This window comes from Zingiber officinale, chromosome 8B (assembly GCF_018446385.1).
Source record: "Zingiber officinale cultivar Zhangliang chromosome 8B, Zo_v1.1, whole genome shotgun sequence".
Lineage (NCBI taxonomy): Eukaryota > Viridiplantae > Streptophyta > Magnoliopsida > Zingiberales > Zingiberaceae > Zingiber > Zingiber officinale.
Genome location: NC_056001.1, coordinates 97315842 through 97329420, shown reverse-complemented (window position 1 = coordinate 97329420; position 13579 = coordinate 97315842). Strand labels below are relative to the sequence as shown.

The following is a 13579-nucleotide window of genomic DNA, read 5'->3' as shown; positions in this document are numbered from 1 at the left end:
CTTATGGTATAACAAGCTGGATATTGATTAATATCTATGCTCTAGTTTGAAGAGGAGCATTAGAGTAACTGTATATACGACTAAAAATTTAGTCCCACATGAGATATATACTCGGATATGTAATTAGTTTTCTTCTGATATAATAAAAACGATTTTCTTTCCCTCAATTTGATGAAATATTTTGGCGTTCACATTTTCATAGTCAGCATTACTTTACTTCTATATGCTCGCAGAATCTTTAACTGATTTGGCCGCAAGTTCAAATGCCTGCAAGCTCCTTGAGGATCAAAAGGACTTTGAGTTTCCAGTGAATTCATCATCAACTAGATCCCAGGCAGTGAAGGATGGTTTGAAACAAGCAATTATAGAACTTAACGACCTTGATGTTTTCTTTGATAATTTCCCCTACTACCTCAGGTACTATTAGATTGTGCTATTTTGTGAAATGAAATGCTGGTATATTCTACAATTATGTTGTTGCTTGTCTGCAGTTTTTATCTGCTATCAAACTAATGAAAAACTTCATAAGTATCTACAATCTATCTGTTTCTTACACATTTTTTTTGGTGATTACACTTCTTTTCTTTTCCCTTTTTTTTAATATCCGAGTTACATGATGATTGACATTCTCTTGTCAATCATTGTTCTCCTAAATGTTTTAAGTGCAATTACATGGCTTTGCTAGTTAAATCTCTGAATTTTCTCTTTTTTGAGTACTGTTGCTTCATAAAAAGGACTGCAACAATTGATTTAGCTTACATATCATATTAAAGCAGTTTTTATTGATAACTTATTATACACATACATTATTATCATATTGGAAGAATTACGTAACTAGCGTGATTTTACATTGGCTCTCTCATTCTTGCCTAAATATCTTAAAGTTCTGTGGAAGATCTGACCATTCTTTTAACCTATATTCATTTATCCTTTTTTGTTAGATTTGGTTTTGAAGTGTGTTATACCACTCTGTTGGGGCTTTATTCTATATCATCAGTTATTTCACAGGGATGAAAGATGCTTTTTGATTGTTCTGTTTTGTGATTCTTGTATTGGTGAAAATTGCTGAATGAATCATTTATTCTGTTACTCTTGAACAGTGAGAGTACAAAGCAGCCTCTTCTCGCTTGTGCATCTGTTCACTTGAAACATAAGTTCTTGAAGTATACAAATGAGATCTCTTCTTTGAGTCAGCGTGTTCTTTTGTCTGGTCCACCAGGTTTGCATTTTTTCTCTCTGTTTTTTAGTGTTTATATTACATGTTTTGGATGTCCAATTAACACAAGTGCAATTCTGCCAACCTGTGGATAGGATCTGAAATATATCAGGAAACTCTGGTAAAGGCTCTTGCTAAGGAGTTTGATGCTAGAATGCTCATTGTGGATTGCCTCACACTATTCGGTGTAAACATTTTCCCTTGATTTTCTCGTTGTGATTCAGTCATTTCCTTAGTATGTTGTGTACTCTCATTATTTATGTGAATTTTCACTTTTGCTCCTATCCAGTGCTTGTTTAGAGGCTAAGGTTTAAGAGTAGGATTTTGCTGGAGTTTCTAATGAAATACTTGATGTTTCTGGCAATTTGTTTCAGGGGTCATCTTCAAAAGATGCAGAGTCCTTTAAGGAAGTTATGAAGATTGATAAGCCAAGTCTCCTTGATAAGCAACATGCTGGATTGTCTGCTTGTCTGCAACACAATAAATCAATTTCCAGTGTTGAGGCTGATATTATGGATTCATCTGCCTTTGGTCATGGATCTTTACCAAAGCAAGATGGTCCTGCTTCCTCATTGAGATTCTACCCTTACAAGAAAGGCAATTTTCTTTATTTTTTTAAGCTTAAATTTATGGTCACAACCTTGCAAGCTTTGGATAGTTCAAATTCAGTTGCTTCTATTGCCCATAATAATGAGTGTTTATGAAATGATTGTCTAGGTGATAGAGTGAAGTTTGTAGGTCCATCGCAGCCACCAGAAGTCCCTCAGGGTCCAAGGTTTGCCTTTTCCATAATAGTTGATTTTTGGTTTTAATGCAACTTTCTCTGTTATGTCTGCTTAGGTTGTCTTTTTACCTTGTTTTATTGTTATATTTAATTTCCTTATAGGATCACTATGTTTCTTGCCTCCATGCCTTCTTCTGAATGGATGTTGCTTTATTTTCTTCTCACATGTTTATGTTCAATAAACAATTTAAAGAACATGAAATGCAGTGTTAATTCACACATTTCTTTTCTCAAAATGAAATGGGTAAGCTGCTGTCTCTAAATTGTTGTATTCAACAGAGTGCTGTGTAAAGCTTATTTGTTCGTGATGAACTTGGGCATGTATCAGCAACTCAATCAACCTAATTATAGAAACAATTACTATACAAATTATTATTAAAAGTTCTTAGTTTAGTTGGTGTGCATGTGGGCATGCTAATTAACTAATTGGTTGGCTTCATATTTGTATCTTGGCAATGATAATTTTAAAGCACTAAGCTCTTTTTATTTTTTTCCTTCATTTTTTTTAGATGTAGAGGTCCGAATTATGGTTATCGTGGAAAAGTATTACTTGTTTTTGAAGAAAATTCATCTGCCAAGATTGGAGTTAGATTTGATAAGCATATAGCTGAAGGTAACGATCTTGGGGGCCTTTGTGAAGAACATCATGGTTTCTTTTGTGCTGGTATAGCTCTCACATTTGGCTAAATTTAGTTATATAGTTCTATCTGGCGCATACACTTTACCAAAAAAAGATATTAATGAATTTCCTGGTATCATCTCCTTTTTCTCTGGTTCAGCGGACTCACTTCGCTTAGATATTTCTTCACGGGAGGATTCAGGAAGATCAGCTCTAAACGAATTATTTGAGGTAGCCCCTATTTTCTGTAGTTAAAGCGGTAGTTTCTAGCTTATTCCTTGTACTGATTACGTTTTTTGAAAACATAGGTTATATCTGAAGAATGTCAGCATGGTCCTTTAATAGTCTTCTTCAAAGACATTGAAAAATCTGTTGCTGGAGGTGTGGATTCATACCTAACAATGAAGGTTAAGATGGATTCTGGTTCATCAGGTGTTCTTTTTATTTGCTCCAATACCCAGGTGGATAGCCGTAAAGAGAAGGTGGACTTTTTCATACTTGTCATTCTTTATTGCCTGAATAAAAGACAATGTTAACTGTGTATACACTGCAGTCACATCCAGGTGGTCTTCTTTTTACAAAATTTGGAGGCAACCAAACGACACTATTTGATTTTGCTCTGCCGGTATGATTTTTGTTTAACAAAATTTCTTACCTGTTGTTATTAGGCATCATGTGGTACCTAGTTGACGGCATTTTTTAATATTGCCAAAGTCTCATGTGTCCATGATAATTCCATTTGTACAAAATATGAAAATCTGATAACCACCAAGATGGTGATAATATCATGTTTCCTCTGCTTGGGATTGTTAGTTGGTTTTAACAGAATTGTCTTTTCTTTCTATTATGTATTATATCTGTCAGACCACCCACATATACACATAATATACAAACTGTTCTAGTTTGGTTTCTGCATATTTTTCAGAACTTTCCCTCTGAGGTTTCCTCATTTTCTTATCTTTTAATATTTAACTTTGGTGGAATTGCCAGGATTGCTTCAGTAGGCTGCAAGAGAGAAGCAAAGAAAGCTCAAAAACAGTGAAGCAACTCACAAAACTTTTCCCTAATAGGATCATTATCCATCCACCTCTGGTATATTAATTTTAAAGATTTACCATTCTAATTCTAAATAAATTCTTCCACTTTGGGCAGAAAGACAATGGCATTTAATAATTTTCAGGATGAAGGCAAAGTTCTAGAATGGAAGAAGAAATTGGACAATGATGTTGAAACACTCAAGGCCAAATCCAATATTCAGAGCATCTGTTCTGTAAGTTTTTATTTGGGCAAGATTCAATAACTTCTTAACAAACAATTTATATGCCCTATTTGTCCATAAGTTTTGTTTCATCTGTTCCATAAGTAGATATGACTTTTCCGCATCATGATGGAATAATAAGATGTATAGCCATCCCCAAATACTTGTGATTATTAATTGCTATTATGATCTTTGTAATTCGTAAGATTTGCATCCAACATCTATGCAGATTGCAGAACAAATCATCTCTCTCTTTATAACCTTAAACCATAAGGTACTTCAGAATCTGCTGAAGACTTGTACCAAACCACCAACTCTTAATGGGTGATCTATCATTTGCTAGACCTTATGTAGGTCCTTTCTTTTCTGCTTGTTGTCACCCTTTGCATTTTTCCCTTCCTTGCTGTACTCCCATTTGGATAGGAGTATTTTCCTTCCTTATTCCTTCGAATTTTATGGGGTTGAACTAGCCTAACTGAGAAAATCCAGAATCAATTTGGTTTCTCATCCTGTGACCTTAATCAAAGTTCATTGTGGATGGAATTCTATTGTTCTAAGATGTCCAAATGTTTACATAAAAAGCTTTATGACAATTCCTTTACCCTATATGTGCGAGTATTTTAATTATCTATACTTATTGGTTTCATCAATTTTGCATCTCCTAGAATTTACGTTTCACACAAATTATTATTGTTTTTAAGTATGTCAACTGTTTTGAGCCATATTTGCAAATTGGCTAATTGCATTTCCTAGAATTTACAATTCTCAACAGTCATTAGTGTTTGAAGTATGTCAGCTGTGATGAGACGTTCTCAAATTGGCATTTGCAAATATCTTTCATGGCGGGATATTTCTAAACTAAATTTAAAAATGCAAACTGTTTGTGAAAAGTTAGCTTACATTTCTGTAAGTGGCCTAGGCTTATGGCCATGAAGTCAACAAAATAGCCACTGCCCATACAGGAGGGTTCAGGGTTACAAACTCTCACCCTACATTAGTCTTGGAAGGAGCCTTTAGCCTAGCCTAACACTTGAAGCTACTCCATTTCACAGGAGTCCTTATGCTTTTGTCAAACAACTGAAGCTGTTTTTCCATTTAGATACTAAGAATTATTATTTCAGTTAATTATTTTACTCTCACACACCTAGGACATCTTTAGCCCTTGTGCTGATTTCGTTGTATTTTGCACTTATGTCAGACCATTGTGATTAGAGCCTATTGATTTTTCCTGTATCATATTGTATATGATTTACATGAAGACTGAAGTTCAAAAGGTGGATTGGAACTCTAATCAAGGGTAGGAATAAGATTGAAGAGATGTGTGCATTGAGTATGATTTTTGCGTGATAAGTTGGATTATTGCCATGAATATCTGGGAAACGTCCTATGAAAAATACAAAGGATCAGGATGATTTTATCTGAGATGTTTATCTAGACATAGCTAAATGGATCCCTCTCCAAAAAGATAAAAAATAGAAAGTTCTTGGTATATATTGTTTGTTTTAAGGGCTTCATTAGTTGCATCTTATACATTACTTGGCTTTCATACAGTATTTTGTATCTTATACATTGCTTGGCTTCATACAGGATTCATGTTATTAGTATCTGTTGTTGACTTTATGTTACTTGTGTCATTTGTTGGATCTTCTACATTCCTTTGAGTCTTGACATTTTCTACAAATTTCTAGTTCTTGAATCGCATTGGATTTGAGTGCAATGACCTTGACCGGATCTGCATAAAGGATCAAACACTTTCAAGTGAAAGTGAGTGTTTTGGCTCATTCCATGTTCTTTTGTCAGTTTTTGGTTCCTTCAGATGATCTTCAGCTCATATCTTTTTCAGATGTTGATAGAATAATTGGTTTTGCTCTTGGCCACCACCTTGATAACAACACATTTGAAGCATCTCTAAAGAAAACTAAGCTCGTTCTTTCAAGTGAAAGGTTGTCTTTACTCTTTAATGTTTTGCATTTCATTGGGTTCGAAGAATTAGTTGTCTGACTGTTGTTGATGTTACGAAACTTCAGCATCGAATATGGTCTGTGTGTATTGCAAAACCTTCAGAGTGATTCCAAGGGTACAAAGAAGTCACTTAAGGTGAGATGATTAGCTCCTTTTATGCTCTATTCAAATATACTGTTTGGACGATCTCTTCCTGCCCGTGCAATTTAACAAGCTAAATAATTTTAATCCTCTACTATGTTGATACACACTGGAAAAGTCTCTGATAAGGAGTACTTTTTGTCAGCATTTAACACTCATGTCTGTCTCCTGTGTGATGGCCAATAATTTGACGTCTTTCCTGAGTTCTTCTATTTCAGGATGTGGTTACTGAAAATGAATTTGAGAAACGACTTCTTGCTGATGTCATTCCTCCAAATGATATCGGAGTCACATTTGATGATATTGGAGCTTTAGAAAATGTCAAGGACACATTGAAGGAGTTGGTGATGCTTCCGTTGCAAAGGCCAGAGTTGTTTTGCAGAGGGCAGTTGACAAAGGTGTTATTCTACTATTATTAAAATTGGCAAATTAAGAATTCTCATTACTCCACTTCACTTTTTGTTTTGTTCTATAATCTCTATTTGCTCTTTTTCATTTAAATCATGTGTCCTTTCCTCAATTGTTACTTGATGGAGCTTGATGATGAATTATATATAGCAATCATGATAAAAATATACTTAGATGAAAATTCTTATTCATTAAATATCAAAATTTTTTGTGAATTTTACCTTCGTGAAAGGGCACCCTAGGGCTAGGTGTAGTGGAAGGGCGCCAAGTTGTCACCCAGACACCCGTGGTTCGATCCCCCGCTATGTTGCATTTGTAGGGATTTTTCTTCCAAATGGGGCATGCAATTACGGGATGTTAGGCTTCTGGCCGCTCACAGGGAGTGCTTCCCGATTTACCCCGATCGGTGGGAAACTTCCGAGGGGCTGGGTTGGGCCGGTCATCCTAGGTTCGGTATTACCTAGTTCATCATTTTTTTTTTTATATTGCAATCATGGATTTCAATTAAGATGAAAAATTAATAATTTGATGGGTTGACACTTTGTCTCAGACTAAAAGTTTAATCTGTTATGCTATGAATGAGCTCAATTAAGTTCTTTATATTTTTAACATCCCCTTCAAATCTTGGAGAGTGACTAGCTATAATGGCCCATCTCAAACATGTCAACAAACTGAATTTAACTGGAAGTTTTTATCCGAGGCAAGCAAGATCCCAATTCTGGACTTCTTCATTTTCCATCGATTCAAGAAACTTAAACTACTGGTTCTATACTTTTATATTCTCAACAATGGTGGTATGCATTTAGATAATCAACCGAAAGCATGATTTTAAACAAACTATTTTTTTTAAATTATTTTTGCATCTAGTCATGCTTATATATATATATATATATATATATATATATGATCATTTTTCATGCCACTTTTGTAGTATTTGTTAGTTTTAACTTTATTGATGAATATTTGTCATAGCCATGTAAGGGAATACTACTCTTTGGTCCTCCTGGGACTGGGAAAACAATGCTTGCTAAAGCTGTTGCAACTGAAGCTGGTGCCAACTTTATAAATGTATCGATGTCAAGCATAAGCTCAAAGGTTAACTTTCAAACATCAAATTCTAAATTATATATTATATATATTTTTAAGTTTTAGTCATTTCTAAATCTCCCATTGAAACAGTGGTTTGGAGAAGGAGAGAAATATGTAAAAGCTGTCTTTTCCCTAGCAAGTAAAATTGCTCCTAGTGTTGTTTTTGTGGATGAGGTTAGCCAAGTTTACTTTTGTGAATATAAGAATTCTTGAGGTTGCTTCAGTTGTTATGCTAACCTTATCTGCTGAAATCAGCCCTTCCCTTTCTATCCTTCAACTACTATTTTCTTCAACTACTATGAAATTTTCTCAATCTGACTGCTTCTAGGTTGATAGCATGCTGGCGAGGCGGGAAAATCCTGGAGAACATGAAGCCATGCGGAAGATGAAAAATGAGTTTATGGTCAATTGGGATGGTTTACGCACAAAAGATAAGGAACGTGTTTTGGTGTTAGCTGCAACAAATAGGCCATTTGACCTTGATGAGGCTGTCATAAGGCGACTTCCACGAAGGTAAAATTCACAAATTTTTCTGATATTTAATGAATAAGAATTTTTATCTAAGTATATTTTTATTTGTTTTACAGATTAATGGTAAACCTTCCAGATGCATACAATAGAGAAAAGATACTAAAGGTAATATTGGCGAAAGAAGATTTAGCTCCAGAAATCAATATGGAAGTTCTGGCAACTATGACCGATGGCTATTCAGGAAGTGATCTGAAGGTCTGTTTTTCCTAGTGCCTACTGTGGTGTTTTCATTTTATGGATAGAAGTAAATAACTTTGTAGAACTTGTTCATCTCAGAATCTCTGTGTTGCTGCGGCACATCACCCAATCAGAGAAATCCTTGAAAAGGAAAGAAAGGTGAGTTAACACTTGCAAGTACTTTGGTATGGATATTTTGCTTTTCTTGCTTAGTTACCTACGTTGCAGCCAGTGCTTCTTGATCTTGGCATTTTTTTTATAGTATGCTTTTGGTAGAGTTGTCATACGGCCGGCCATGGTGGGGCGGACTGGCCCACCAAAAATTCATCATTTGACAGGACGGGTCAGTCCGTCAGCTTGGTGGGTTGGGAAATTCCCAACTCAACCCAAGGTGGGTTGCGGGTTAGGCGGATCAGTCCAATAGCCTACCAAAAAATGAGAAAAATAAAAAAACATAAAAAAGGTAGGAATTTTCAAGTTTGGGTTGCAGATTAGGCGGGTCCATTGAGTTTTCCACTTTAGTTTTAAGTTTGGATTTTTTTTCTTCTCAATCCACAGGACAACCTGAGCCCGCCATGAGCTGGTCCATTTGGACTTGCAAACTGCGTGGGATGGCCCGTTTAGGCCTGTTTTTAAATGGGTTGATAAAAATTCAACTCAACCCTCTTAAATTGTTTGAATCGACAGATCTAGCTTTTGGTCTTTGAATCTTAGTGGTTGATAGTCCAAATAGTCTCTGTTTCTTTTAAACTAATTGGTTTAGATTGCTTCATAAATTGAGCTTGTATTAAAATTTAAGCTTTCATTTGAAAGTGGTTTCCTATATATTGTCTTGCATACATTGGACGTTTCTGTGCAGCAATGAGATTCAACTTGCTTGCCACTCCCAAAATGCATAAATTAAGATGAAGATAAAAAAGTTTATCCTGACAAGATGTTTGATGCAGATTTTTTCTATAAATTCTCAAGCATTTGATTTGGTGGATAGTAATCCAGAAATATATTCCTTCAGTGACTTGGATTTCAGTTCAGTGCAAGATAATTATCTATCTCCAATCATACTCTTTGACAAGGAATTTTTTGGCCGTCGTCGACCACTTCACGCTTTTCTAGCTATATATTTGGTTATATGGCTGCTTTTTTTTTTTCTTTCTTTTTCATCTCAAAATTTTGATCTATGTTGTATTAATTCTTCTGAAAACCATATAAATCTCATTAGCATACATGACTGCAGGAAAGAGATGCTGCTTTAGCAGAGGGTAAACCGTTACCTGTCTTGCACGACAGTAACGATGTACGTGCTCTAAGTGTGGATGACTTTAAACATGCACATGAACAGGTAGACTTTATTTCTGTTTCTTACTAAACTTCTCAAATTATTTTATCACATTCATGCACAAGCACCTCCAGGCTACAAACTGCACCTTCCCCTTCATTTATATCTTAATTCCTCTTTGCTGTCTCCCCTTGCGTGTTGCGTCCCTCTACTTATCCACCAATTTCGCTTTATGATACATGGTGTGCAATATTTCTTTTTCTTGCATTTCTTAACCTATTACGTATATACTTACTGGATTGTTAGGACTATTATTTCTGTGAACTATCAATTCTGTTAAACCATAAGTGGTATGCTACCCTTTTTGTTTTTGTTAAGTAGGACATCTTTCATCATTCCTTTTATGATTTGTGGGTGGCAGAGATTGGCGTGTGAGTGCCAAACTAATGTATCCTTGTTCCTTCTTTTGAAGAATTTCTTCTGATAGTATGTTTGCGCGATGCAGGTTTGCGCTAGCGTTTCATCTGAATCTTCAAATATGAATGAGCTTCTACAGTGGAATGAATTGTACGGTGAAGGTGGTTCGAGGAAGAAAAAGGCACTCAGCTATTTCATGTAAGCAAATTTAGTGGATTGTACAGCTCTTCCTTCGGAAAGCTCTTCCTCAACTAAATATGAGGGTTGGTGATTATTATAGCAAAGCACTTCCGTTAAAGTTCTTATGTAACATATGCGTTGATAGCTGCATTTTTATATATTTATTTCAATATCTAATTTTGGCTAATTTTAGTAAGAACCTTGATGGAATGCATGTCCATGTGTATACAACACAGTTTAACCGTGTTTTATCATTTGACATTATTTTGCAACTTCTTTTAGCTCTCGTATTCTTTCCATTTTCCTTGTTTATTATTTGTTTGAGGTGCCGTGGGCATCCAGATTATCTTTTAGAGAAACTGAGTCCATTGTGCTTATTGTACTAACATTTTTCGTGGGATTTTTGTAAATTATCCTTCTTTAGTTTACATTCCCATATTTAGTAAAAGTATTTTATTGTTCCAGAGAAAATTACCTCTTGTCAAGGGATGATTACAGAATATTTTGGGGATGATGCATTGTGCATACTCGTTTTAATGTTGCTACTTGTTTATTTGTTATTTTCTGTGTATACATATTTGACATGAACACAAAATCATACTTATCTACAAATATTGAGTTTGTTTATTGTGCAAGAATTTAAATATGAGAGCATCAGCTATTCGCCATCCCTCTAATGGGACTATTTTCATATTTTACACCTTTATCTTCTTGACTAATTATTAATTAAGTGGCAAAATGCTTGTCCCTAGCACCCTTTCCAGCTCGTTCCAGGATTAACACGCAGGAGGTAAATTACGGTGATTGAGGAGGCATATAGGGATGTAAGGATTTACCTGAGATTTGATCGTAAAATGATAAATCTTCGTTAGCTATGTTCGAGAGGCTCTTGACTAATTAATCAACTTACATGCCTAGTTGATTAGAAAATTTTTTTAGTTGATCGCGACTTGTGTGGGTTTTCTTCATTGGCTAACCCACTATTATGAGCCTATCTAAAGAGACCGGAGTGTAACAATTTGATCCAAACACAATCTTGATCTAACCCTTCAGCTGTCAAGTTCATTGAGTTTCTCCCTGGTTTAGAGTTCACTAACTTGATTCAATTCAAGCTCTGAGTATCACGTCTATAATTCGATCTAGTCGTTGGGTATACAATGCTTTTACATTTGATGCATGTATTAAAATATAAAACAATGTTTAAAGCATGTTTTAGTTCGACTAACCTCAAGACAAAAAGGACAAGTCGGGCTTGGCCATACATAACTAAAATTTTGTCATGTCAATATTACCATCTGATATTTAGCCGTGTGGTTACACAAGTGACTCAATTCATTAGCCACTTTTTAATGAAAATAATGTTTAATTTTTTAAAATCAAGAATCAAAAGTTGAATATTTTAATGAATTATTATATTTGGATACAATGTCTACAATCTCAACTATTTAAAAATTATCCTCTTTTGATTTACGCATATTATTATTTTATCTAAATTAAGTCAACTATGGGTAGTTTTAACAATTATATATATATATATATATATATATATATATATATATATATATATATATATATATATATAGAGAGAGAGAGAGAGAGAGAGAGAGAGAGAGATTTGATATGTTAAGCGACACTTTATGCACGACTGTGAGTGAAATCCGACGTGGGTTATCTAACGCGGCCAAAATCTAATTTTTTTAATCTCTCTCATCTGCCTGCAACAATTTTTCTCTCTCATCTGCATGCAACAACTATAAAATTTTTTAATCTATCTCATCTGCATGCAACAACTTTTTTCTTTTTCTTTTTAAATTAAAATGATATTTTATTTTCTCTTTCCTATTATTACATGCAAAAAAATTATTATATTAGTGATGATACAATGTTGTGCCGTAGCTGCTACAACTTGTAGCAATTACTATGTAGTAGCTACTACAACTTGTAGCAGTTACTATGTAATAGCTACTACAACGGTGCAGTAGCTGCTACAATGATGCAGAAGCTGTTACAACTAGAGCCGTCAATTTGGGTTGGGCACGTCGGGTTGGCCCACCCCGCCAAACTAACTAAGCGGGTTGGGTTGGAATTTTATCAATCCAAGTCCGTCGTGGGCCGACCCGTCTAGGCCCACGGGCCTAGACGGGTCGGCCCACGACGGGCTTGGGTTGGCCCGCGGGTTGAGAAACTTATGTTCAAAAATCAATTGATTATATTTTTAATAGGTGGTGAAATATTGAGCTGAGAAAGGGATATGGGGTTTTACAGTTTTCAAACACAAATTAAAGAAGCTTGAAGGACAGCCTCTTTTAACAACTAGCCAGGTTTCACAACTTTTCCCTTTAACTAACAATACAGTTGATTTTTTTATTTTTTTTTTGCTTCTATTGGGGATTAACATCTAGGTGAGATTAATTACATAGTTTGACTTCTTATGGTAATTGCCTCCACTTTTAAGTTTGGTAAATTTCTTTTGTAACTTGTTGCATGTATATATCTTAATTGCAACCTTTTCTATCTTTTCTTTAGAATACCTATCAAACAATCAAAACAATATATCCTTGATGATATAGTTCTAGGAGTGGAGTAGATTATCATGATATTAAGTTATTATATATATGCTACTTGCACCAATTAATATTCCCAAGGTTTAAAATATTGTTTAATGATGCAGTTTCAGACCATCGCTTGAATGCATGCTTTCTATTAGGTTGTATCATGCCCGAATCATCCTTTTGTGCTTCTTTTTCTTTCCTTTTCTTATTTACTCATGTTGGTAGATGCAATTTAAAGATGATACATGGGAAGAAAATCTTCCTATTCAAGGAAATTAGAGAAGATGATTTTTTTTTTTAAAATTTATGGGCCCGCGGGTTGGCCCGCCAAACCCGCGACCCGCTTTCGATTGGGTTGTGTTGAAGATTTTCCAACCCGTCAAGTTGATGGGTCGGCCCGCCCCACCCCGCCAAATGGTTGGCCCGCTACGGGTCGACCCGCCCCGCCACGGATTGACCCGTTTGACAGCTCTAGTTACAACTGTGCAGTAGTTACTACAACTATGTAGAATCTGCTACAATTGTGCAGAATCTGCTATAATGGTGCAGAAGCTGCTACAACTGTGCAGTAGCTGCTACAACTATGCAGAAATTGCTACAATGGTGCAAAAGCTGCTACAACTGTGCAGAAGCTGCTAGAACTGTGCAGGAGCTGCTACAATTATGCAGAAGCTGTTACAACTGTGCAACTATGCAGAAGCTGCTACAACTGTGCAGAATTTATTACAACTGTGCAGAATCTGTTACAACAGTGCAGAAGTTGCAATAATGGTGCAGAAGCTGTTACAACTGTGCAGTAGTTGCTACAATGTGCAAAAGCTGTTACAATGGCGCAGTAGTTGCTACAACGGCGCAGTAGCTGCTACAATGGTCTTCTGCTACAATGATGCAGTAGCTGCTATAACAGTGCAATAGCTGCTACAACGATGCAGAAGTTGCTACAACGATGCAGAAGCTGCTACAACGGTG

General features: G+C 35.5%; 1 protein-coding gene across 1 annotated transcript in view; it reads left to right on the top strand.

Moving 5' to 3' along the window:
- Window positions 1-10330, top strand: part of LOC122015710 — a 30725-nt gene extending 20395 nt beyond the window's left edge. The window contains exons 7-28 of the mRNA XM_042572729.1: window positions 234-417; window positions 1101-1219; window positions 1312-1403; window positions 1591-1813; window positions 1934-1991; window positions 2510-2664; window positions 2780-2850; window positions 2928-3101; window positions 3173-3244; window positions 3610-3711; window positions 3800-3889; window positions 5566-5641; window positions 5721-5820; window positions 5905-5974; window positions 6199-6378; window positions 7361-7483; window positions 7568-7651; window positions 7806-7990; window positions 8065-8203; window positions 8285-8344; window positions 9420-9524; window positions 9967-10330. Of these exons, the coding sequence (XP_042428663.1) occupies window positions 234-417; window positions 1101-1219; window positions 1312-1403; window positions 1591-1813; window positions 1934-1991; window positions 2510-2664; window positions 2780-2850; window positions 2928-3101; window positions 3173-3244; window positions 3610-3711; window positions 3800-3889; window positions 5566-5641; window positions 5721-5820; window positions 5905-5974; window positions 6199-6378; window positions 7361-7483; window positions 7568-7651; window positions 7806-7990; window positions 8065-8203; window positions 8285-8344; window positions 9420-9524; window positions 9967-10080 (2576 nt within the window). The 3' untranslated portion in view covers window positions 10081-10330. The remainder of the gene's footprint in view (window positions 1-233; window positions 418-1100; window positions 1220-1311; window positions 1404-1590; window positions 1814-1933; window positions 1992-2509; window positions 2665-2779; window positions 2851-2927; window positions 3102-3172; window positions 3245-3609; window positions 3712-3799; window positions 3890-5565; window positions 5642-5720; window positions 5821-5904; window positions 5975-6198; window positions 6379-7360; window positions 7484-7567; window positions 7652-7805; window positions 7991-8064; window positions 8204-8284; window positions 8345-9419; window positions 9525-9966) is intronic.
- Window positions 10331-13579: the final 3249 nt, after the last annotated feature.